The sequence below is a fragment of the Gobio gobio genome (assembly GCF_949357685.1).
Source record: "Gobio gobio genome assembly, chromosome: 23".
In the NCBI taxonomy this organism is placed as follows: Eukaryota; Metazoa; Chordata; class Actinopteri; order Cypriniformes; family Gobionidae; genus Gobio; species Gobio gobio.
In genome coordinates this window covers 28,428,456-28,454,951 of record NC_137119.1, presented here as the reverse complement: position 1 = coordinate 28,454,951, position 26,496 = coordinate 28,428,456, and the positions used below count along the sequence as shown (strand labels likewise).

The window sequence follows — 26,496 nt, the reverse complement described above, 5'->3', positions numbered from 1 at the left end:
CGCCATATAAAATATTGTCTTTGTTGTTGCAGGTATTTTGTCTTAGATGTGGCTATAAGATAGGCAGTATAATTATAGTATGTGTGACTAACCATAGTGATATTAGTCACTGTGTGTTTCGACCGTCACGTGTGTCGCAGTTTGAAAAAAATAAAAACAAAGATAGGTTAATGCACGTGCAGACGTCTGCATGCAGATTTAGTCCATATATTCTAATGTCGTGTTTGGCTTGTTGTCCATTGCTAAAATTCCACAAACCAGCCTATTTCCACACCCTTCTGTAATTGAATGACTAGTCTTGGCTGTTTGTGATCTAATTGAACACATTTTGGATGCATGTAGGCTAGTCCAGACATAATGTAGGCATTGTAAAGAGCAGTCTTCACGATATAACTGGTAACTTATAAGACAATGGCCATGTTGTTAGTTAAAAGGCATCCTGTATTTGCTTTTGTGAGTCAGTGAAGTATATATTTCTAGGCATGTTAAATTAAACGTCTCCAGGGGAAATAAATGAGAAATGTCTGCCTTGTGCGCAGCTGCCAAGCTTTCCATATATAGCGCAATGTAAACTATGACGTAATGCGTTGCTCCTGGGCGCATTGCTTACGCGCGCGTGCGCTAGGCACGCGGCAATTGGTCGAGCGTGTTATAATTTATTAGAACCTCGCGCTCTTGTGGCTCTGCCTGCCTTTAGCATTCACTAGTGATATCTAGTCGAAGACCGTGATGAGGTTCGGATGAATCAAACCTGAGGTGAACGGTGTTTTTCATCGCGTTTTGATTGTTCAACCAAACAGTGATAATTAAATGTATTGGGTCGGAATGTCATCTGGATATTAATCGTTGGAATACACCCAAAGATAAACTGGAAATGGCAACGATTTTGGAAAACATGACAGGTATGTTATGTTATATTTTCATGCTTTAAAATATAAGCCTCACCCAGATATGACTGATTGAACAGGAGCAGATTATAGGGAAAGCGGGCATTTTTAGTCGTTGTCATGGAAACAGGCTGCTGAGGTGATGACAGGATGGGGGACCTAAGACTGACCTGTCCAGGTGAACAGTGGCTTACCCTTATGACAGAAGGGAAACAGACGTTTTTGCAAACCTATATATATATATATATATATATATATATATATATATATATATATATATATATAACGTTATATATATATATATAGAGAGAGAGATAGCATACCTTTTGTTTTGCATATATCTTAGGGAAAACCAGGGCTAATTGTCACTGTTTACGCCGGTAAATAGTTCTCACTCTCATCATTGGTGAAATTTCTGTTCCTACACATATCTTAAAGTCTTGGCTACAAAAAGCTATTGAAGATTTCCACTGTTATTACCCAGGGGGGGAAAGATTCAGTTCATTAAAAACACATTGATCTGTTTGTGACAAAATGCCCCAATAGCAGGACATACATTGGGTAAATTGGTACCTGCCCTTTTGCAGCCTATTATAGTCTGAACATCTAAATTTAAACAGTAAAACAATCATGAAACAGCAAAAATATGCCAACAAATAGTTTAATTAATATACTGCATAAATGTGTTTAAAACTGGCCAGACGTTCTACTTTAAGACAATTTGAAACCAACATACGAAATGACTGCAGTGGAAAACACATTTGTGTAATTGCACTACAGCCCTTGTGACAACCAGCCCTGGTCTCCACTATAGGCTATTTATATCTATTTTTCCAACAGACAGGTCAGAATAAATTTGTTTGATATTGGGTTTATTGATTTTCAGCCGTGCTTTGTACTACATTTAAATTCTGATTCGTATAAAGATTTTATAATAAAAAATAAAGCAAAGAATTTCTCCTTAGCTATGTGAAATGGGCTTTAGATTTGAAGCTAACAGGGCCCTGACAGTCTGTGCCAAAGGCTCTGCTGTGAATCGTGGAAAATCACTTTACGAAAAATCGTGTTTGTGTTCCCCTTGAGCATTTTGACTTTGCATATATCTGCATACAAATACACAATTAAAACCAGCCCTCTGTTTTAATGCTGTAACGGGCCATAACCAACATAGATATTGAGGGGGGCTTGAATATTGGGTTACATCCTAGGCTTGGGTCATAATTCCATCGACTTCATAGACAAGGTGTGTTCACTGTTTATGTGAATTTCATTTCTTTTCGCATTAAAAGATGGAGGCTCGAAAAAGGACAGAATTCGACTGGCCAAAGAAAGAAGAGAGGAGAAAGATAGAAGCCAAGGTGAGCTGCAAGTCTTTTATTGAACAGATATTACTGTCAACAAAGAAACATGAAATTATATGTTCCTTTCGGGATTGTCTATAACATCATGGCTGCTTTAGAACTCCTTTTAATTCCTAAATGGATTTTGTGACAATCGGGTGGATAAATTAAAGGAGAGGGTTATTTCAGGGCAATAGACTATTGCTCCATTCATCATTGAATCCGATGGCTCTTGAGTAGCGGAAGACTTCTCTAATGCCACTAAGTGCTTAGAAAAAATGAATCAGTATTGTCAGCAGGTAGGGAGAGGCTTGGCCTTTCCCGTATATCAGGGCAATCTATAGACTTATCCGTGTCCACCCCCACCGTTTCTGTAGCTGTGCGGGAGCAAGCTCTCTGGGAGAAGGAACAGCGTGCACAGCAGCAGTATGAACGCTCTGTGGTGGAGCGAGGGAGGCGTCTGGAGGAGCAGCGGCAAAAGGAGATGATCCGTCGTTCAGCCGTGGAGGAAAAAAGGAGGCAACGCATAGAGGAAGAAAAGGTCAGGGGTTATGGCCGCACTTTAATTTCTTTGGGGTATCTGCTCAGGTGTGAAGTATTTTTTTCATAAATACTATCGCTGCATCCTTTTATTTTATTTATTTATATATATATATATATATATATATTATAATATTATGATAAAAAAAATATGCATACGTTCTTGCTGTTTATTTTTCTTTTCAGTTGGTTTAATCTTATAGGTGGTGTGTAATTTTGTAGCTATTAAAACAATGCTTAACACAGTATGCTGGGTCAAAGGCGGCAGAAAGGGAATAATATAAGCAATATATTCACTACTGTTCAAAATTTAGAGGTTAGTAAGATATTTTTAAAAATAAATTAATACGTTTATTAGGTAAGGATGCATTAAATTAATCAAAAGTGACAGTAATAAATCCAATTATTTTGACATTTTTATTCTTTAAAGAATTCTGAATGACAGTTTCCACAAATATATTAAGCAGCACAACTGTTTTCAAAATTGATATAAGCTCCAAATCAGCATATTAGAATGATTTCTGGAGGATCATGTGACACTGAAGACTGGAGTAATGATGCTGAAAATTCAGCTTTGCCATCCCAGGAATACATTTCATTTTAACATGTATTAAAATAGAAAACAGTTATTTTAAATTATAATAATATTTCACAGTATTGCTGATTTTACAGTCTTGGTGAGGATAAGAGACTTCTTTCAAAAATCTTCTTTCAAAGCTTTTGAACGTTAGTGTATATACATTATATACCAGCAGGCGCTCACTGTACCATGGTATCATGCTAAACCTTAAAGGGATAGTTCACCCAAAAATGAAAATTCTGTCATCATTTACTCACCCTCAAGTTGTTCCAAACCTGTATGAGTTTCTTTGTTCTGCTGAGCACAAAATAAGATATTTTGAAGAATGTTTGTAATCAAGTAGAAAGAGCAACTATTGACTACCATAGTAGAGAAAAAAATACTATGGTAGTCAATCGTTGCTCTATCTGCTTGGTTACAAACATTCTTCAAAATATCTTCTTCTGTGTTCAGCAGAACAAAGAAATTCATACAGGTTTGGAACAACTTGAGGGTGAGTAAATGATGACAGGATTTTCATTTTTGGGTAAACTATCCCTTTAACTCCCTGATCACGAGACAACAACACACCCTCAAACAATGGGTGTGAGTTTGGGGGCGGAACTGCCATTTTGTCTAATGGAAGATCCAGGAAGCGTTTTGGAAAAAATTATTATCTTTCCAAATCTGCTGGTGGCACAAAAATTACACACATCATCTTTTAGCCTGAGCCTAGGGTGTAGCAAGTCATTCCACTATTTTTCATATGGTAATATGAAAGCCAAACCGTTGTAGTCAAACCACTGGCATTTATGTTAATTCAAGATGTCGTATTTGTGATGGTCAGAGACGTTGTACTGGACTCTGGTTAGATTTTATAAAAGGAATCGCTTTTTGTTATCTGTGCATAATTTATTCATGTCGAATTTAACCTCCTAGAGTTCCCACCTTTTGTGACATTGAGCTTTGTCTTAGCTGGAGAGGGAAGTCTTTGTTTTTATTGATTGAAAACTAGCCACCCCCAGTCAGATGCTGCAATGATTGGTGACTCGCTCTGGAGTGGTCAAATGACCTCACTTTTCCCGATATCCACATGTACAAAGCAAATTACCCTACAAAAACGTGGTGTGACATAGTAAGCGCATGTTTGTAGAAGCTAAAAGGGAACTCAGATGCAAAATAATGTATGGTGTCATTATGATGCCTACTAACAGACTGCAGTTATGCAGTGGATCATTGTATGCAGGGTGTGGTGCTGTTTCTGTGTTCTGGTGTGGTAGTGCTGTCACTATTATGTCTAGCTTTACCTCAGATGACTCTGATCTTGGACAGCATTTGGATTTCAAATTAATTTTGACTCCTCAGTATCTGCAGTGGAATCAAATCTGTAGCAGTAGCCTGGCATCTTTACAGCCAGACAATATGCAGCATGAGCCACCTAGTTTTGTGTACACTCAGTCATTCGTCACTCAGCGCCTTTTTTACTGTCTTCTTCGTCAGATTACTCAATTGAAAAAAATTTGATGTTAGAGGAGAATGTAAGACATATAAAGGGTTTGCGTCACCCTAAAGGGATTTATTTTGCGATAATGACTGTACATTATTACACTTATTACACTGCTGCTAATAATGCTCTTTGTTGACATAAGATATAATTGCTGCCTTTTTTCTTCTTGTTTGTGTGTTTTATAATCTGTTGGTAGCATTTGGTTTTCGATTATTTTACCATTTGCAACCTGAATGAAAAGTCTGTCATTATTTACTCACCTTCATGTCTTTTCAAATCTGTGTGACTCACTTCTGTGGAACACTAAAGGTGGATCTGTGAATACCCTGCCTGCACTTTTCCCTAATAATGAAAGTGAATAGGAACTGGATCTCTCAAGCTACAAAATGACAAAGAAGCACCATAAAATTACCATAAACGTGGTCCATACAATGCGTGCACTATATTTTGAGTCTTCTGAAGACATACGATAACTTTGTGTGAGGAACAATGGTATTTGCTGACAAATAGTGTTAGGCCCTGTCCAAAATGGCACACTTCGGCTACGTCCGAAACCTGGAAAATGCAGCCTTCGGAGGACACATTTCAAGGCAGGAAGGCACCAAGGCACATCCGAATCTAATGTTAGCTTCACTTCCTGTCTTCTGAGATACCTTCATCTGATCGTTTTTTTAAGGCAGCATATTTGTATCCTTCGCAGCCTTTGATATCCCACAATCCTGTGCTTTCCATTCTGTGACAGTTGAGCTGGGGAAAAAAGATGGCGTCCGAAAGCTGCGTTTGTTGGCAGTTCGTGTGTAAATGTACGTTTTTTACCAACATTTTCTACTTCTGATGTCATTTCTAGCGAGAAATTACTAATGTAGAAATTAAATATTTGTTTAGTTCTCACTAAAGCTCTCTCTATTTTGCTGTATATCATTAAACGGTTACACTGCCTAAGAAGTCTGTCCGAAATTAGTTTTGTGAGGTGCCTTCATGCACAAACGCTGCCTTACAAGTCATTGTCTGATAAGGCAGCGAGGCAACGAGTCAACTCCCTAGGTTTTCGGACGCAGCCTTCATGTGCACTTTCGGTCTTGTGGACTAGTCCACGAGACCGCAGGGTGTCCCGTTTGTCATTTTAGCTCTCAGAAGGGTGCTCGCAAGCGCCCTCGATGCGCACTTCTGCCGAGCCCGCACTGGTGCGGGTTACGCAGCGGACTTCTTCCCGGCAGTCAAAGCGGCATTACGTCGTGAAAGTGTGGACTCAGAGGAAGACCGTGAGGGTTAAGGGTGCCATTTGGGACAGGGCCTTAGTGTCATGATTCACCAGTGAGAGAGTGCCCCTGATTACCACCTGAGGGTACTCCACCCCGGACTGTCACTCCATCAAAGACTACATTACCCATAATTCTTTGCCCGGACTCATCATCACTCATTGTTTACACCTGTGTCTCATTACCCTGTTTACCTCACCCTATATAAGCCTGGTTATTTAAGTCATTCTTTGTGAAGTCTTGTTTGTTGTATAACTGCATTTCTGAGCGGTTTCCATGGTTTCTTGTCTCTTGGTTTTGGATTACTTGCCTGTTCTGTGGAGTACCCTTTTCCCTGTCTCTCCTGTCTTGTTTGCCTGTTTGGACTGCTTGCATGTGTATGAACTTTTTTGCCAGTTTTTTGACTACGATTGTGGATTATCCTTTAATAAAGCTGCATTTGGATTCTCAGCCTTTGTGTATCAGAGCAGCACGTAACAGTTAGCATGTCATTTTTGTATAGTTCATGATAATGATTTGACTAATTTCGGTCTGTTCCTCAAACAAATTGTATGCCTTCACACAACTTGGATTATAGTGCACAAGTCATGCAAATTGCTTTTATGATACTTTCATGGTGGTCTTTTTTTTAAATTTTAGATCTTGAAAGCTGTGTACTTACACTATTCATACTTAAAAACGTATAGTGCATAAGTATGCAAATTGGGACACACCTCCAGTCTCCATTCACTTTCATGGAAAGTATTTTTTGGGAAAGAGCGACCAGGATGTTCTCAGAAATTTTACTTTTTAACTTTCACAAAAGAAAGAACATCATGGGGGATTGGGATGACATGAGTGTGAGTAAATCATGACAGAATTTTCATTTGGAGTGAACTATCCATTGTGAAAAAGAGGTATACTTTAGCATACTTTTAAAAAGAGTGAACTGAATGTAATGTTTTTGGGCATTTATCTGCTTGTTAATTAATTAAATGAAAATGTATCAGTTTAATACTATATTAAGTTGCACTTTAGAGTGCTTTATTGACTTGCGTACAACATTATGTACAAACCTTTATGGTAAACTAAAATACTCCTTTAATGTAATTTCTATTGGAACATGTAGCCATGTCATGTATTTAAATAAGTGTACTTTAAATTAAGTGTACATAATTGTTTTGAGAAAGATATTAAAATATGATTTGCAAGTACAGTACAAAATATACTTTTAATATTTTAAGTGCACTACAAGTGCACATTCAATACAATTAAAGGATTAGTTCACTTTTAAATAAACTTTTGTTGATCATTTACTCACCCCCATATCATCCAAGATGTCCATGTCTTTCTTTCTTCAGTCGAAAAGAAATTAAGGTTTTTGATGAAAACAATCCAGGATTTTTCTCCATGACACTTTCAGTGCAGCTTCAAAGGGCTTTAAACGATACCAGACAATGAATAAGGGTTTTATCTAGCGAAATGATTGGTCACTTAAAAAAAAAAAAGTGTAAGTTTTATAAGCACAAATGCTCGCCTTGCTCTGTTCTGTGATGCGCGTTCGTGACGTCACGTAATACGCAATTACGTTGAAAAGGGTGGGGCTTGGGGCCTCGAACGTCGTCTCCAGTTAATTTTGGGCAAACTAAAAAACACTTCTAAAACGCTGTTGCTCAGTAACGGTGGAAATCCATTTTGTTCGGTAATGCAGCGAGATGGAAACAGGGTCTCACCAGCTGACTCAATGACTGATTCTAATGGCGGGATTGAGATTCTTCCTCTGTTGGCAATGGTTGGCATTTGCCACATGTGCATCACCACGTCTCGTTAGATCTTCGTCTGCCCGATGCTTGTGACGACACGAACGCGCATCACAGAACCGAGCTAGGCGAGCATTTGCGCTTTTTTCTTCTTTTTTTTTTAAATGACCGATCGTTTCGCCAGATAAGACCCTTATTCATTGTCTGGTATTGTTTAAAGCCCTTTGAAGCTGCACTGAAACTGTCATTTGGACCTTGAACCGTTTGGTGCCCATTGAAGTCCATTATATGGAGAAAAATCCTGGAATGTTTTCATCAAAAACCTTAATTTCTTTTCGACTGAAGAAAGAAAGACATGGACATCTTGGATGACATGGGGGTGAGTAAATTATCAGCAAATGTTTATTTAAAAGTGAACTAATCCTTTAAGCACACTTTTTTTCACATAGGATCCCTTTGTAAAGAGTGCTATATACTTCTTTATTATAAAACAAAGTAGTGATATGAGATAAACTAGGCTATGTAAAAAAAAATCAGTGACCTGGCGCTGTCAGTATTTGAATGCCATTTTGACCAATTGGAATTAACTCTTAGGATTATATTGACAATGTGTTTTTCAACCCTGAATCCGGAAGGCTGTTTAATTGTGTAATTATGCATGTGTAAATTGCAGTGCTTTATAGGAAAGGTTATGCCCATTTATGCAAACGAGGGAGAAACAAGGTTATACTGGTTAGAGGAAATGCAGAGAGATGGGGTAGATAGAGAGAGAATTTCAAGAAAACACAAATAGGCTTCCTTATTCTCACTGATACAACCTGTGTCATTATAATACTCTGCCAGTGTGTGTGTGCTCACCATTTCTGTCAGCTGCTGAGGGGGGAGGGTGTGGGTGGAGTTATGTATGGTAGTTCTCTCCTCCGTCTGGCTATACGCTCTCTTAGACACACAGTCACCTGGGAGGAGAGAGATACAAAGAGAGAGTCGCTGAGTACAAGGGAGGGTGAGGGAGAGAGAGAGAGAGAGAGAGAGAGGCAGAAACAGAAGCAAGGCCCTCGTCGTTTTGCTCGCTCGCACGCATACAGGGAGGAAGAACAGGCAGAGAGGGAGAGTCGGAGACGGATAGGAGAGGTGGTCGCCATGGAGCAGCCAGCCTCATCCCCGTCCTCTCGGCGTCGTAGCGACAGCTCGGTCAGAGAGTCTCTTTTCTTTCCTGTTTTGGAACGCAACGAACAGGAGCGACTGGAGGCCCTGATGCGACGTTCCTTGGAGCGGAACCTGCAGGTGGACCAGAGGCCCAAACGATGGACCTGGGGTGGACCTCCCGGAGTCTGCGAGGGTGAGTGTGCGTTTGCGAGGGCGTGGAGGGTCCCTTGTGTGAACTCTCAGATGGAGAGATAGGAAAACAGGGTGTGGGAACTGCACTGCAGCCCTTTTGTTTAAAAACCCACTGCGATATTGACTGTTATGGATGCGGAAATCAGACAGATGCAGCTGTTTTATGAGGGAGCTGCAGTGTCACACAGGCGTCGAGCTGTTGCTGATCTCAAGGAGTCACCCCAGTCGCAGACAAACACTCTGCCTCAAGGTTAGCGCTGTCAGCGACTGATCAGAGACTCATAGGCATTATAAATCATCCGTGCAATAGCTCTGCCTGGGGGCAAGGGGCAATTTGGGCTGTTTTAGCTGGAGAACAAACACCATAAACTGTGCTGTCACTGTGCCTGCACAGGGCATATTAGACTGCGCAGCTGAAGGCGTTTTGCTCTGTCACTGCCACGTTCTGACTTTAAACAATGCTTTCAACCCCCTAAACGTTTTAATTACACAAGCCTATAACTCTCCTAAGCAGCAGACCTGAGGTTTGGGTAAATCAAATCAACTATAGGGGGAAAAAAGACAGACACGAAAGCACCACCCTGAATCTGTGGTGCATTCATAACTACATCAATTATTTACACTGTTCAAGAGCAGAGCTCTAACCTGATCCTGAGTCAGATTGATAATATATAATAATATTGGGATAATATGCATGTAACATTTGTTTTGCTTTGTGGGTAAGGGCGAACAATTGAGAATGAGTTTGGTCGCCCTTGGAAAACATTGGGCTATTTGATAACCTGATATCATTGCATTAAATGCATGCTCTGGGTTATTTCATCTTGCAGTGGTTCATATTACCATCCTGCTTTTATTAGCAAAAGTACTCTTTTTTTTTTTTTAATAAATAGAAATACCCTGCTGGAAATGATGCAGCTTCCCGTCAGGGAAAAACTGCTGACGGGTATATCAGTATTTCACAGGGACACACTGTTATGACATCTCATAATATTCACTGTGAGCTTGTGAAATACTTCCGTGCTCACGCACCTGTGCTTTCTCTGCTTTGCATCACCTGCCGCACAGGTGACCCTAAGATTGCCCCGCCCTCTCCTCCTGCTTCAGCCTCCTTAGCCAATGACCCTGCTACTACTCCTCCTGCCAGCAAATCCAGGAACGGTACTGACGTCATGCTGCTTTATGTGTCGTCCCCGTTCACTTCCCTAATGTTTGAGTCACAGTGATTCAGATGTTGTATTTGTGATGGTTTGCATGTGCATGAGATTTTACATAAGTGCAAGTTCTATGCATCCTAAGATCTACACTACACAAGTTTGGGGTTAGTAAGATTATTTAATGTTTTTGAAAGAAGTCTCTTGTGCTCACCAAGGCTGCATTTATTTGATTAAAAAATACAGTAAAAACAGTATTATTGTGAAATATTATCTGAATATATTTTAGAATATAATTTATTCCTGTGATGGCAAAGCTGCATTTTCAGCAGCCATTACTCCAGTTGTCACATGATCCTTCAGAAATTGCATTTATCATTATTATTATTATCAATGTTTAAAACAGCTTAACAGTTTATTTGAAACATAACATAACATTTAGTAACATAAATGTCTTTACTGTAATTTTGATCAATTTAATGCATCCTTGCTGAATAAAAGTTTTAATTCATTTTTAAAAATCTTACTGACCTCAAACTTTTGAATGGTAGTGTTTATGTGGCCTTGCCCATAGGTGTTTTTGATGCTCTGTTTTCTTGTTTATTTCTGTTGTGAGTTTTATTATTACTGGTGCTTGCTAAGGCACGCATCACTAATGCTATTGTTAATGTATTAAATCATAATTTCTAAGTAATCTGACTGAAATTATTGCCTGGCAGATGTAAAACTGGTTAGAAAAAAAAAACGTTTGACGTTGAATGAGGAATGTGAGCGTATCTAGGGACCAGAATAACATAGTGTGTCTGCACTTTGGACTCAAGCCAGTGAGAAACCACTCAAAACACCCTAGAGCAGTATGCTGAAAACTACTCAAAACCCTCAACTTCCGCATAGCAATATGCTAAAAATCAACCAAATAGCATTATGCTACTTTATATTAGCATATAAACAATTGTCTTTAATACTGTTTTATATTATATACTGTATTTATAAAATCCTAAAGCCATATTAAATTGAATGAATATCTGAACAATTTTAATATAATGTAAAAAGAAAACCAGAAGAGAAACATTTTCATTTTATAGTAGTGTTATCCACAGAGGTTATACACAACTAACATGTCCGGCATCGGAGGCGGTCGTGCTTACAATGATGCTAAAGTCTGCAGCCTCTAGCGTCAGTTGCTAGCGCACCAGGGGGGTGAGGTTTACCTCTCTCACTAGCTGGCCTATGTTACTAGCAGCCACATAGCTGCACCCTGATATTGACTACATAAAATGTAAAAGTCTAGTTGTAACCATCATAATATTCTTTGTGGTGAATGTGCAATTGTACGCTATATTTATGCTGCAGCACCCTGGCAACACCCTATCATCAGGTTTTGCATGGGCAGGCATCTCCTCTCTATTTTGTGTTTGTATTTTGGAGTATTTTCTTTTTACTGTCTGTGTCTTTTTTAAGGTGAATGTAAATGTTATATTAATGAGGAAATGGAAATGTTTGGATTTAGAACCAATCATAGATCCCATAGAGATTACATGCATCAACTATGGAGTCATATTCTTCCCCGCCCAGTAAGGGGTCCGGATGCACATGAGAGGATTTGTTGTCTGGTCCGCCTTGAGCTGCATTGCACTCCCTAAAGAATGCATAGGGGGTCTCATCTGTTGGCTCATTTTAAATGCATCATCTGAGCTTAGCAAACATCCTAGCTGTACAGAAATCTACCTCATATGAAAACAAGCCTGCTGCTCTCCATGAAAGTCTTTGATCGGTGTAAATATTCATACCCAAATGGCCACTAATTATGAATCAGAAAGAAAGCCTCTGGCGTTTATCTTCAAAATTAACTGTGAATGAATATCATTATCATGTCTGATCGCTTGTGCCTGTGTTTTCTTTCTCCCTGGAACTATTTGTAACATGTTTCACTGCAGCCCAAGATTTTATTATTCAGCCCGAGTCCCCAGACTCTCTCCTGTGCAGACATCTTTCGTCCTCCTCCAATACTTTGCCCAATATGACAGAGAAAGGCAAGTGTTTTTTTGCATTAGGCCTTGATACTATTTAATTGTTTTCAATCTCTGCCCTGCCCCTATTTGCTCCTTTGTCTTCCTGTGACCTCTGGCCCTTCAGTGTCTTGTCTTTGTTCCCGAATAGCCTCCTCCAGCCCTCACAGGTCTCCTTACAGGGCTTCACCCAGTAGAGCCGAGCGGAAGAAGGGTAGCGCATCGTTCTGCGGACCATTGAACGACTCCAGAGGAACAGCCACAACCCCGAAAACCCCTCAGGTCTGATCTGCATGGATGTGATCAACATTTTGTCAGATAGCTCAGATATTTATATTTGGTGCAAAGCACAGTGGGACACAGCCCACAGAGGAGCTGGTCTCCTAGCAACTACACTACTCAGATCTGTGCATGTCCAGGTCCAGCTGTGGATTTATAGCCATAGATTTTTCAACCAGGATTCTGTGAATGTCCAGCGAGGGGTATGCTGACAGATAAATGAAACATAAAATAAATACAAAGGTCTGTCTTTAGATGGTGCAGGCTCATAAGTCCTTAAAGGGATAGTTCACCCAAAAATTTAAATGTTGTAATTTCTTACTCACTCTCAAGTTGTTCTAAACCTGTATGCATTTCTTTCTTCTGTTGAACACAAAAGAAGAAATTTGGTAACCAGACAGTTGACTGCACCCATTGACTTCCATAGTAGGAAAAAAATACTATGAAAGTCAATGGGTGCCATCATGTCTAGAAGGTGAAAATCATTGATAATGGTGAATATTATTGTCACTATTTAAAAAAAAAAAAAAAAAGTAAAAGTAAATTTGATTACTCTTAACAATTCGTTAAAGGGATAGTTTACTAAAAAAAAATTAGATTCTGTCATTTACTAACCTTCATCTTGTTACAAACCCGTATGACTTTCTTTCTTATGTGGATATATATTTGAAAAACATTTCTGAAAATATCTCCTTTTATGCTCTGCAGAAGAAAGAACGTCAAAAACATTTTATATCAACATGAGTAAATAAGGGTAGAATTTTCCTTTTGGGGTGAACTATCCCTTTGATGCATTAGTTATTGTGAATAAACAATACTTTTGCTACATTTATTAATTTGAATGCTACTTAATACATATACAAATACGTTTTAACATTTAAAGTTGTTTCAAGTATAAATTAGCTAACGTATTATGTTTTAACCATGAACAATTGTATACTTATAAATTAACCTTAACCTAGTTTAAAAAATGCTGCAAATTGTTATTAATTGTCAGTACAGGATACCAAATGTTATGAAATTGATCCTTATTCTAAAGTGTTTCTGAGAAAATCTAAAAAAGATTATATTAAGGGGTTTCTGGGTTGTCTGAGAGAGCTTATCTGTGGATTTTCTAAAACAGTAAATTGGACAAATATAATTCTGGTGTTTGTTTTGGGTGTTTAGACTGAGAAAACGGAAAAGAGTATCGCCCAAACCTTAGCTGACTCATCTATGAAAAAACTTGAGTCTCCAACAACACCCACCCGAAGTTCTTCTACCCAAAAGAACCCCAGCACACCGAAAAGGTTTGTTTTTTGTATCAAATAATTTACTTGTTATCATTGTTAAAGTCTGTAGGCAGAGTATATATTTTGCCTTTACATTTGTAATTCAGATCAAGGTCCTGTAAGAGCCGCATCCAGTCCCCGGCCTCCCCGGGTCAATACCCCCCTTCCCCTATGAGGCACAGAGCCACCACACCAAGTTTAGAGAACAAGAAGTGGGAAGGAGAAGAGAAAGGGACCATGGAGAGTAAAGGCTACAGCACTCTAGAGAGAAAGACCTCCAAAGCAGAGAAAATCCCCAAATCTACAAGCAAGGAATTTGGACACAATGCAGGTAATGTCTTTTTAAAAGAATAATTCACCTCAATAATTCTGTATTATTTATATTCTATTATAGTATTTATTTAAGGGTTCCTATTATGTGTTTGTTTTTTTTTGTTACATTTTTCAACTTTCTATAGTGTATGGAATTTTGCTGTTTGAGCATTTAAAAAGTCTCCAAATACAAAGCACAAAGTCCACTCCAAAGGGAGTTATTCTCCCTGAAATGCTTCAACTGTAGTCTTGAGTTTTCATCCGGGAACTTTCAATTAGGGCTGAACGATATCGAATTTTCATCGTCATCGCGATATGAACTCGCGCGATGAACATATCGCAACAGACAGCCTGCCACGATGAATAGGGCTCGGGCGTATGACGTCATTACTTTGCGTGGCGGCCATGTTGATGGCCTCATTTGCTGCTACTCGGACTACTGCGCACTGTTTATAGACCTGCTCCCTCTCAGTCGTGTGTCTTAATTTGGCGTTATTATTGGAAACCATGGTAAACCGTTGCTGCATTGTGGGGTGTAACACTAGATCACATAATCGCCATGGGAAAAAGTTCGAAAATGGGTTAACTTTCCACCGCTTTCCTGCTTGGAGACACAACCACGGAGACCAAGTATCCGAGGTAACAAAGAGTCGTCGGCTCGCTTGGATCGCGGCTGTAAGACAAACTGTTACCTGGGGATATGGTGTTGGCTGATCGCGGCTTTGACATAAAGGACAGTGTGTGGGACTTATGTGTGCCGAGGTAAAGATCCCTGCTTTCACAAAAGAACGCTGTCAGCTGGATGCAAGAGATGTGGGGAGCACAAGAAAAAATGCCCACCTCCGAATTCACGTGGAAAGGGTGATTGTAACCGTCCACAACAAGTACACTATTTTGTCAGATAAAGTACCGATTCACATGGTGTTGCCAAGCAAGTACGAAGACATGACATTCCTCTATAAGATTGTGTATGTATGTTGTGCTCTGACAAACATGAGCCCTAGCGTTGAAATAAAATAAATGTGCATTAAATACAGCCATAAGTGTCTGTTGCATCCATACCCACAATCTTCAAAATAAATATACTTAAATCAATATAATGTGCAAAAGCAAGAAGTGTCACACAATCGCAATAACCGTATAATGTGCAAAAGCAAGAAGTGTCACACAATCAGATATTTTTCAGTGTTTATTTGCAAGTAGTGCAACCCGAGAACACAGAACGGTGCAGAATGCTTCAAGGTAAAAGGTTAACGTTACATAGGCTTCATGGTCTGCAGCTCCTGAACCCATCCATTTGTGAACTGCAAATTTCATATAAATCCAAACCGTTAATAGTTCCAATTTTGTCCATATACCGGTCCCTGGCTTCCCTATTTAACGTATCCCGGTAAATTCCACATCCTTTTCGGGATTTTAACATAGTTTTTCTTTCTCCCAACTCTGCTTCTCCTCGTTCGATTTGCTGTATGTTTACATTCGCAAGGCCATCAACATGGCCGCCACGTCCCAGAATGCAACGCAGTGCCCGAGCCCTATAAGGGAAAACAGTTTATTACATGCGCCAATTTGAGTAACGTATTATGAATACTTGTATTACTTCCACATTGAATTGCATTTTATAAGTGTAGGAATGCGGCCATCAAATCCTGCTTACTAAACATATATTATAAAATATTTAGCTAACGTCAAACGGGGCCAACGGCTCTTGGGCTGGTAAATCAGGAGAATGTAAAGTTGCACGTCAACTAAGCAGGAGCACCGGCGGTGGTCGGCCAAAATACTTTTTTTTTTTTTTTTTATGTGAAGCTGTTTTACTTGAATATTATGACACGAGTGAAGCACAAAGTTTTATTTACAAAATAAATAATAGGTTCGCAGTTAAATGTTACATCACAGCCATGGAAACATATGGATTCATGCCAATCGAGAGAGGCTTTATGTGGTGAGCCAAATTTAAGTTTGCTTGCGTTTTGCGATCTGGTCACATGATTTTCCACGAATTTAACAATAGGCTTACTCCATTTTATTCTACTGGACATGGAACTTCTTATTTATTTTCCCAAATCCTCATTTACGTCTCTGACAGGGGATTAAACATTTCTTCCTTGTTTGATTTATTTAGGAGTAGGCTATATTCGCATAATTTACTGTGGTAAAGTAGAAAAGGTAGGACAGATACATTTTACTTCAAACTTTACTTTTTTTAACACAGTTTGTGCTGCTATTAGACTTGGTCAAGATTTTGTGTATAGCGCATTTCATACACGCCGGAGATTTTTAGTTTCGCTTTCTCTCACAGCGCATAATCAAACAAAGCCTACGTTCTTGACCCTGTGGAAGATAATTTCGTTCTTCACATTTTACTACAAGTAGCCTATAAGTTTTGGAACATCAGAAGAAAACATTAAGATATTAGAAAACGATGCTTCTTTCCTCGTGTCGTCCCTTTCAGCGCAAAGGCATATGACGCAGGTCTATGGGGAAATATAAACGAATTTTTTCTTTAACTAATATTTAACTTATATTATTTATATTTCGATTATTTACAGATATTTATTTAAATGTTTTACAGGCTGTAGTATGTTGTTTCACTGACGAAAGTAGGCCTACTAAAATAAACACGCATGTTTGAGCCTTATATTTTTTATTTTCAAAATGATTTAATTGAGATATATATATACATATATATATACACATCAATCTCAATTAAATAGCCTACATTTTGAAAATAAAAAATATAAACGAATAATATATTTAACGAATATATAACGAATTTATATAATATAGGCTAAAAATATATATAGGCGTGTGCGTGCGTATCCGCCACCGCACAGTTGCACTGCCGTGTTATATTTCGTTCTCCCTTCTCTTTTTTCTTTAATATGAAATGCTGTTTGAATTTCCAAGATAGAAACGCTTTCTTGCCCTGGCTCTGTTGTTCTGGCTCCATCTCTACCTCTAGCTCCCGCTGCTCCTCTTCCGACTCCATTGTGACTGATCACGCAAACCGTGCATTTTTTCGTTTTCATATTGGGGTGTTCTGAGAAATGCATTGAGTTGCCTTAATTTATTTAGAGAGTTAATACACTCATGAAACAGAGAAGTATCGTTAATGTTATCCATTGATTTCAACAATGTACTGTATTCTAAATATCAACTATTTAAATTGTAACTGTAACGGAATACAGTTACTCATAGTATTCTGAATATGTGATGCCGGTACATGTAGGTACATGTATTCCGTTACTGCCCAACACTGAACACGACCTATTAAAGCACTAAGACATGGGAACAGTATAGCTATATTCACATTTGAATATTTATCGCAAGTCATATCGTCATCGCAATATTAAACAATGTTATCGCACATCGCAGCTTTTCCTCATATCGTGCAGCCCTACTTTCAATATCGCACAACATCCCTCATTTAAATAATTCCCACAGGCAAATGCAAAATAAAGGGGCGAGGCCTGGTTGAGTTGTGTCAGTAGTGTGTTGAAACCAAGCGGCAACCTCCCCCAGTTTTTCTTGAAGCCAATACGGAAGTGACTTAAACTGCAATTCATGGACTGGCCGCTAGGGACAGGTTCCATGAGAGAGCAGTTTTTATAACTCATTTGTTTAAATTATATTAAGCCTTAAGGTTCTGCATAATTAAGGGCATGGTCTCTTGAGAGACAGGTGCATTGCCCCGGCTGTCACTACTAGCCGTTTGCCTGCTGTCTGTTAGCTCCACCCACTCCATCTGTTAGTTCCTTTTGCCCATTTTCAGTTATCCGGGAGTGGCGCGTGGTGAAGTGCTGCGACGCGCTGCCAAGATGGAAACGGCCGCACTTTAGGCTTCAGAAATGCTCTTTAGAAACCTATGGGTGACATCACGGACACTACGTCCATATTGTTTTACAGTCTATGGTTGAACCTTGTGTTTTTAAAAAAAAAAAAAAAAAAAATTTAAACATGCGTGAAGCGGTTGGCCAATCAAGACACACTGGTCCGGTTTTGGGAAACGCACCCCAGAGTGTTACTGACAAACTGGGAAGAGAGGTGCTGAAAACTTTTTTGTTTTTGTTTTTGTGTTTTTGGAAAAATCAAGCATAAAAACCTATTCTAGTAGACCCTAAAAACAAAAGCTTTCCTTTTAATTTTAGGTCAGGTTTTATTAATTTTGTTATGTGCTTATGTTTGTCTTTTTTATAAGTTATATATATATTAGGGGTGTAACTGTACACGTATTCGAATTGAACCGTTTCGGTACAGGGCTTTCGGTACTGTGCGTGCATGTACCGAACGGTTATGAATGCAATCTTTAACAGTTAACAGTCGGCTTGTTTAAAGCGCGGACCACACTTCAATCCGAGTTCCCACACGAACATATTGAGTATTCAGTCCATTTTATCACGAAATTCAAACGATAAATGCCGTTTTATAATGTGACGTGACTGATCAGTTCAACTTCAATCGGCAGCGCGCGGCGCGCGAGTGAACGCGATCATCTCTTCTAAAGAATAAACATAAATTAATATCTTAAGGTATGTTGAGGATACATTACAACTAACTGAAACGTATCATATGTTGTGTAATCGCTCCATCTGTGTTTCAACCACGGAAAGACAATAAAACATCTTGTAAACAATGTAATGTAGAATCACGTTTACCTCAGAAGTCATTCAGTGTCCACAGCTGTGAGTTCACTAGAGAGATTAACTCTTTCACTGAATACATGCACTATATTAGCCTATAAAGTCGTTATATTAGCCTATAAATAGTCATTATATACTACTTAGCCTGTTAGTGATGTCTTGTTTATTTAATGTATGTTCAAATAAACCTGTCATGAAAATTACAGCCACTAAATGATTATATTTCAACAACGAATAGGAGAAAAAATTATAATAATTAGATTTAGAAGTTAATGCAAAAACTGCCTTATGTGAAGCTTATGAGTGTTGATTATTATATCTATATAGCAAATGAATTTAGGCTAATAGTTTGGGCTCTGTTGTTAATCTTTAATAGCAATATGTAAGTAAGGGCTCCCTATATAGTTTACAGCATTATCTTTAAGAAACCTTTAGTTATAACTGAATTCATTTAAGGACAGACACAATTTCTTTTTTTCATTAAACCACTGTTGAATAAAAATTTATAAAAAGACATTTTGTAAAACTGCTGTTCCGAATCCGTACTGAACCGTGACTTCAAAACCGAGGTACGCACCAAACCGTCAGTTTTGTGTACCGTTACACCCCTAATATATATATATATATATATATATATATATATATATATATATATATATATATATATATATATATATATATATATAATATTTAGCTTTAGCTTTAATTTATTTTTATTTTAGTAATAGTTCCAAGGCAACATTTATAATTGTATTTTTTTAAGTGTATGTTTTTCGTCTAATATTTATATTTTATTTTATTTCAGATTTATTTCAATTTGTGAGAATGATTTTTAATAGTTTTAGTTTTAATTTCAGGCCAAATATGCTGGCCAAAACAACACGTATTCTGTCGTCATTTACTCACCTACATCTAGTTTCAAATCCATATGTCTGTCTTGTCTTCTGCTTTAAAAGCTGTGCCAATTGGATCTCAATCACGTGACGTGGACTAAGTGCCTCCTGTCTTGTGTTTCAGAGTCTCCAGTGACTCCCACTGGGAAAGCAGGTACCACTGATGCCGAGGAGGCCTCCAGGCTGCTGGCAGAGAGACGACGCCTGGCCAGAGTACTGAAGGAGCAGGAAGAAAAGCAACGACTAGAAGAGGAGAGGTAAAGATATTGTGTGTCTCTAGGGTCTGTGTTTCACATTTATGTGTTTGCTGCTGTATTATATATTATCTTCTCCATGAATCTCAGGCTCAGGGCTGAGGAGCTCCAGAGGCAACAGGAAGAGGAGAGACAGCGGCAAGTGCAGGCAGCTCAACAGGCGGAGGAGAAAAGACAGAGACAGGAGGAGGAGCGCTGCCAGAGAGTGCAGGAGGACAGACACCAAAAAGAACAACGTTGGAAGGATCTCCAGGATGAGCTGGAGCGACAGGTCAGAGGAAATATATTATATTAATTAAAAAAAAAAAATTATATTAATTGTTCAAATAGTGGGGTGACCAATTTACAATATAAAATATACATATAATAGATGTTTTAGTTTTAATAAAAATAATTTATTAGATATTATTATATTATATTATCTATTTAAAATGAATTTAAAGCATCTATTATATTTTCTGCAGTGGTCTCAGACTTTTGGACCTCACTGTTTGAACAAACAAAACAATTATAATATAATATAAATTTAATATATTTTTTATTGAATGCATTTGTACTATAAATTATTATATTACATTATATTAAAAAACTATTATAATTGTATTAAGAAATCGATTACATTTTCAGCAGTGGTCTCAGACTGATAAAAAAGTAATAAAAAAAAAAAAGCACAGTAATCATTACATAAATACAAAAGGACAACAAAATTACACAGAAATAAAACTGACTCAAGACACATTTAGCATACTCACCCATCCAGTCACTTACTCAAACACGTGCAGCACCAATCTGTCTTCTGTAGCTGTGGATAACGATAGGAATGAATGTAATATAGTTGGATATGTGATGTGTCATGATGTCTGGCAGAGGGAGGAAGCCGTACAGCGCGTTCATAGGGAGGCCGAACGGAAGAGGCAGGAGCGAGAGCTTCTAAAAATTCAGGAGGAGCAGGAGAGACTTCAAAGGAAGAAGGTTCTGCTCTTTTCTGTCTTTTGACATTTAGAATCAAGAAATGAATGGAAAATGTAATACAATGATTATGCAATGTGAAGTACATTATGAGAAGAAAAGTTTAGTGGTAAGTAATTATGAAGTGGTAATCTCTAAGGGCTACTTTTCTATGCACAGATTTATTTCTTAATTAAAGTTTAATTCAAACTTTAGAGAGTGTGCTGCAGAGCAGTTAAATCTGAGTCTGCATGTCTAGTCCAAATGAAAGTGTTTGCAACCCACTGGAGTTGCGTAATCTGACATATATCTATGTCAAACGGGATATTCAAAATGTATTTTAATAAAAATAAATTAAAATGTGACTTGATTTTATCCATTGGGAATTGATTGGGTATTAAAAATTGGATGTTACATACCAAAATTAAGCCATCTGCTTGAATGGGAGGGGTTGAAAAAATACAATGTCAGACAAGCTGACAAAAAGTCATTTGTGAGGTTATGTTTTGATTAAAGTTTACAAAGAGAAATGTTTTTTTGTTTGTTTGTTTTAAAATAACACAACAATGAATTGTCCAGAAATGTGTATTTAGAAAGTACAGAGTAAATTTTGATATCATGTTGACTTTTTTGTTTTTGGGAGACCAGCTCATACTGGCTACTGCTTCATAATCTACCACTACTTAACAATTGTTTATTTATTTATGTTTAATAATATTTAACATTAAGTTTTGATTTACTACATGACAAGTTAATTCAGTTTGCATCTGTGATTTTGGCAGCGTATTGAGGAGATTATGAAAAGGACAAGAAAAACCGATGGAGAAAAGGTAAATTCATTCTCTGCAGGCCAATTACATTATAGGATGACAATGATTTACTGGCTGTAGCAAATAATACTGCATGTCATGTTACGGACAGAAAGAAGAGGCGCAGATGGAAGTCCCATCCCCCATTTCTGTGTCCCAGTCCATCTCTCCATCTCCCTTGGAAACTGGAGGTATTGACTCATGATATGACCCGTCTCACTATACAGTTCTACAGTGGGCACGTAGCAACAATTAACCTTCCCTTTCTCTGTGTAAAAGCATCAGTCCTTGTAATTCACTCCAACATGCACACTCATTAATCTGTTTCTTGTTGCTGAGTGACTCAGCATGTGGAAAATCTATATTGTTTATAGAAAAATGAAAGAGTGCCCTCAAGTGGTGTAATTAAGAACTGAAATGAGTTTTTCACCTCTTCCACCAAAATAGAATGTCGATAATCTGGTAAAATAACGAATTATTATTTCATTACTTTATTTAATTTTATTGTAGATTAAACTACTTTAATCTTGCCTAGCAGGTAATACAGCGAATAACAGTCCACCAAAGGCAACATCTGCATCTCCAATCATATGCCTTGAGCCACTGGAGGCAAAAAGCAGCCTGGTGGATGATCTCTCTGATGGGGTGCAGTCCATGGATGTCAGGTTAGCCTTCAACAAAGTTATACCATGTTATTTCAGAGTATATAGGTCAGATTATAGCTTGCTTACCACATTGATAAAATAGTGTTAGCCCCTTTAATGAACCAAAATACGTTTCTTTGCAGCCCTGTGTCCAGAGATTCCCCCGTCAGCGAGATCTCACAGAACAGCATGAGTTCTGTGGCTTTGGGCGACATCCTCGTTCTGACCGGGCAGGTCTCGCATCCCAAAATGTCTGCTGCTCCAGCTTTTGGTGACTGCAACAAGAACCTGATCCAGGATTGCAGCAGTGCTGCTATTGACTCATCACTTTTCCAGAGTCTTAGACCGGCCTCAGACAAGCTCAACATCTAATATAAAGGTGATTGCTGGAAACTACAGATTCTTTTTTTCAGCTATTGTCTCAGAGATATGGTTAAAATAAAAATTATTGAATTAGTGCAAGACACCCCAGGTGAATAAAAAAAAAAAGAATAGATATCACCAAAATGTGCTAATTAAACATGCACTAATTTGTATACATTTCCAGAACATTAATCTCAACAGTTTATAACACCATGTTCAAAATTCTTGTTTCATTTAGTTTACATATTTGATTCAAAGGTATTTACAGAGGGGATTTTAGATATTTGTTATCATTCTGTAAATCAGAAAATACGGTCAACAGCCAGAAAAAAATGTCACCATGTTTTTAGGAATAAAATGTATAAAATCAGGCAAATTAATATGAACAAGGTATATGAACTAACCCCTCTGTAAAAAAAAAAATTAAAATGTAATAGATTTTTATAATATAATATAGTATATAACATGTTATAATAAAATATAGACATATAATAAATGTTTTAGTTTTTATTTAATAAATCATTTTAAGTAATTTAATAATTTATTAGATATTATTATATTAATCATGTTGTGTTGTATAATTTATTATATCTATCTAAAATGTATTAAAAATAAAAATAAAAATAAAAAATGTTCTGCAGTGGTCTCAGACTTTTAGACCTCACTGTTTGAAAAGACAAAAAAGTATAATATAATAGTATAATAAAAAAAACAAAAGTATAATATTTATTTATAATATAATAAACTGCTTTTAACGATAAAGATGCATTATGTATGTGTAAAGATGTATTGTAAGTGAAATCTACAGACACAAATAGATAAATTATAATAAAATAAACACTTAAAATGTGTATTTTGGATGATTTTGTGCATTAGTCTAAAACAGGGGTGTCCAATCCTGATCCTGGAGGGCCACAGTCCTGCAACGTTTAGCTCCAACCCAATTAAACACACCTGAACCAGCTAATCAAGGTCTTATTAAGGATAATAGAAACCATAGATATACATAATAAAGGCTAGATGTCTCGTATGCACTGCTGGCCAATGGAGGTCGACGTCCGCACTTGGCGGCCATCTTGTCACAGTCAGCTCGCTCACTCGTAACATTGTGTTTTAACGGTGCATGTTCTTTTTAAAAAAAACATAACTTGCTCAATTTTCTACCGATTTTCAAACTGTTTGGTTTGTTATAAACGTAATAGATGTAGTTATGACACTACATACATATGAATAATTATTCATAATTTGTTCAAGCATCCAGAATTATAGCCATGTTAATAACGTTTGTTAGAAACCAAACCATTTGTAAATCCGTCAAGATTTCAGCGAGATAAGAGTATTTGTGTTCGTGCAGATCACTCACCTTACATCAGGTACCACAGAGCCCGCCGGAAAGCTTGCCTGTGACAAGATGGCCGCCGGTGATGACGTTGGAGACTCCGCCGTAAGACATCTAGCCTTTATTATGTATATCTATGCTAGAAACTTCCAGGCAGGTGTGTTGAGGCAAGTTGGAGCTAAACTCTGCAGGACAGTGGCCCTCCAGGACCAAGTTTGGACACCCCTGGTCTAAAACAACATGTTGTGAAAAGCCAAATAGCCCAAAAATTGACCAGTGCAGCAAAAACAGTTTTTGCCTGTAATAGTTCACCCAAAAATGGAAGTTCTACCATCATTCACTCACCTCATGTCATTCCAAACCTGTATGACTGTCTTCTTTCTGTGGAACACAAAAGAATATGTTCATGAGATCAGTGGCGTTGTCTGATTTATGAATGAATCATTCAGCAACTGATTCATTAAAAAGATCTGACTCAAAAGAACAACTCGTTCAGTTGTCCGTTTTCATTCTTCAAAAGAGTCAAGCAAGTTTGAAACAACATGAAGGAGATCAAATGAGGAACACAATATTCATTTTTTGGGCAAACTATCCCTTAACCATCTCATATTGTTGTCTTTTCTGTTTTAGACACTATTGAAGCACGGGGCTGCACTGAACTGATGTATTGGAGTGGAGCTGAAAAATGAGACCAGCCCTTTGTGCCTCAGCATCTTCATGAGAGCCTGAATATCCTCTTGAACAGGAGAATAAGGACTGAATGTCAAACCATGTGTTAATAGCAAAGAACCCTGACGGTTGATTCCCCACACATAAAATAAAGTTTTGCCTGCTCCTCGTATATATTATATTTCACACCATTTCACTGTAGTTTCACCAGACAAAGCAACTGTATTAGCGCAGTCCTAGTGGTCGTCTTAGTCCTGTTATACACCTGTAGCATTGATGAGTGACACACCGTGACAATTGTAGCAGCTCCATTGTGTAATTTGTTTTATTTTGGGTTGCATAAAAGACCGGCAAACCGAGCAGTTATGTGCTGAGTCTGATAATTGTGCTGTATTACATGGCTGGGGTTTGCAAACAGTATATTGTGTAAATCCATGACTTCTCCGCAATCCAAGCTTTGTAGTCTGAAAGTGGATATGAATAGATGTAAAGTGTGATATTATTCCATCATAACACTGTTATACAAGCATTAATGTATTATTATTCAGCGGTTAGAATTTATGGGGACGTATACAGAAAAAAACGTGTACTTCTAATGTAATTTATTGTGTAAAAGCTTAAAAAGGGAATTAAAAGTGCACAATTCCATTGTGTTAAATAGCATAGTGCTTTTAATTCTTCATGGACTTTTTCTGTATTGTTTTGTTATATGACGTCCTTGCACACAGCTCTATGCAGATCAAGAAAACCAAGCAACCATAAAACAGCAACATAAAAATCAAGGTGATTCAGCATCCCACAACTGTACAGTAGTGGCTAAAAAGATCTGTACTTGCTGAAAATACACTGTTTACCATCTTGTATACTCAGGGTGCTGGTGAGCTTTGCATGTGAGCTCATTTTTGATGTTTGGTGGTGATCTCAATGGCATGTATCATGATGCTGTTGTGTAAAACTTCAGTGGCACTAGATTGCTTCAGGACCAATACGGAAAACATTTCTTGAAAGATGTAAGTTTCTATCTGTCTATCTATCTATCTATCTATCTATCTATCTATCTATCTATCTATCTATCTATCTATCTATCTATCTATCTACTGTATGTTGATTACATTTTCGACTATACAGTGAGTGATGGGTTACTACTGAAATTCAGCACTTCAAAATGACATTTGAGAAAAGGTGCATGAATCAGCTGCTTTGAAGTTGCCGAACCCTGAGATACTGACATAACAATAAAACATGTATCACACCATGAGCTTTCCTTATTCACAATTTATACAGTTTTGCTGGTTTTAAGTATCTATGAGCTTGCATGTACAATAGGACAGACAGCTTGTTGTCACACGATATGTCAAAGAATATTTGATTATATATGAAAGATGTTTGGACACATACCTAAAGTATTGGTTAAAAAGATATTTCCAAATTGCTCATGAAAAAATGACATTTTATTAAACTAGCGTTGTCACAGTTGATAATATAATAAATATATTGTAGGCCTACAAAACAATATTTTGGTATTTTTGTACATTACCTTTTACATTGTTTTATTAATCATTTTGTTTGCTTTACTGTTTGTATTTATACAAAAATATGATGATATTAGAAATATTTAATTTGGAGGACAATATTTCTATAAAAGTTAAAAAATATATGTATAATGTATACAGTATGTGTTTCATTAAAGGGATAAAATTGAAATTCTGTCATCATTTACTCACCCTCAAGTTGTTCCAA

At 37.6% G+C, this 26,496-nt stretch overlaps 1 protein-coding gene across 7 annotated transcripts; it reads left to right on the top strand.

The window, feature by feature from the left end:
• Nucleotides 1-612: 612 nt before the first annotated feature.
• Nucleotides 613-26,457, top strand: map7d2b (MAP7 domain containing 2b). Of its 7 annotated transcripts, XM_079806566.1 has the most exons (17): nt 636-902; nt 2,177-2,245; nt 2,605-2,768; nt 9,068-9,170; nt 10,238-10,330; nt 12,261-12,356; nt 12,484-12,614; nt 13,779-13,900; nt 13,990-14,213; nt 19,855-19,987; nt 20,075-20,255; nt 20,852-20,956; nt 21,715-21,762; nt 21,854-21,932; nt 22,280-22,406; nt 22,529-22,764; nt 24,718-26,456. In XM_079806566.1, the coding sequence occupies exons 1-16, from the start codon at nt 875-877 to the stop codon at nt 22,755-22,757; spliced, it is 1,932 nt and encodes a 643-aa protein (XP_079662692.1). In that variant the 5' UTR covers nt 636-874; the 3' UTR covers nt 22,758-22,764; nt 24,718-26,456. The 7 variants fall into 7 exon arrangements, with proteins under 7 accessions (XP_079662694.1, XP_079662692.1, XP_079662693.1 ...); XM_079806567.1 differs by lacking the exon at nt 10,238-10,330 and having other exon boundaries at nt 703-902; XM_079806568.1 differs by lacking the exons at nt 10,238-10,330; nt 12,261-12,356 and having other exon boundaries at nt 613-902; nt 12,460-12,614.
• The last annotated feature ends 39 nt before the right edge of the window (nt 26,458-26,496 follow it).

Bases quoted from the DNA above. Each gene is read 5' to 3' on its own strand.
- map7d2b (XM_079806566.1), top strand. From the start codon at position 875: ATGGCAACGATTTTGGAAAACATGACAG. The intron at 9,171-10,237 runs GTGAGTGTGCGT...CCTGCCGCACAG, and splicing joins ACCTCCCGGAGTCTGCGAGG to GTGACCCTAAGATTGCCCCG. The intron at 13,901-13,989 runs GTTTGTTTTTTG...TTTGTAATTCAG, and splicing joins AACCCCAGCACACCGAAAAG to ATCAAGGTCCTGTAAGAGCC.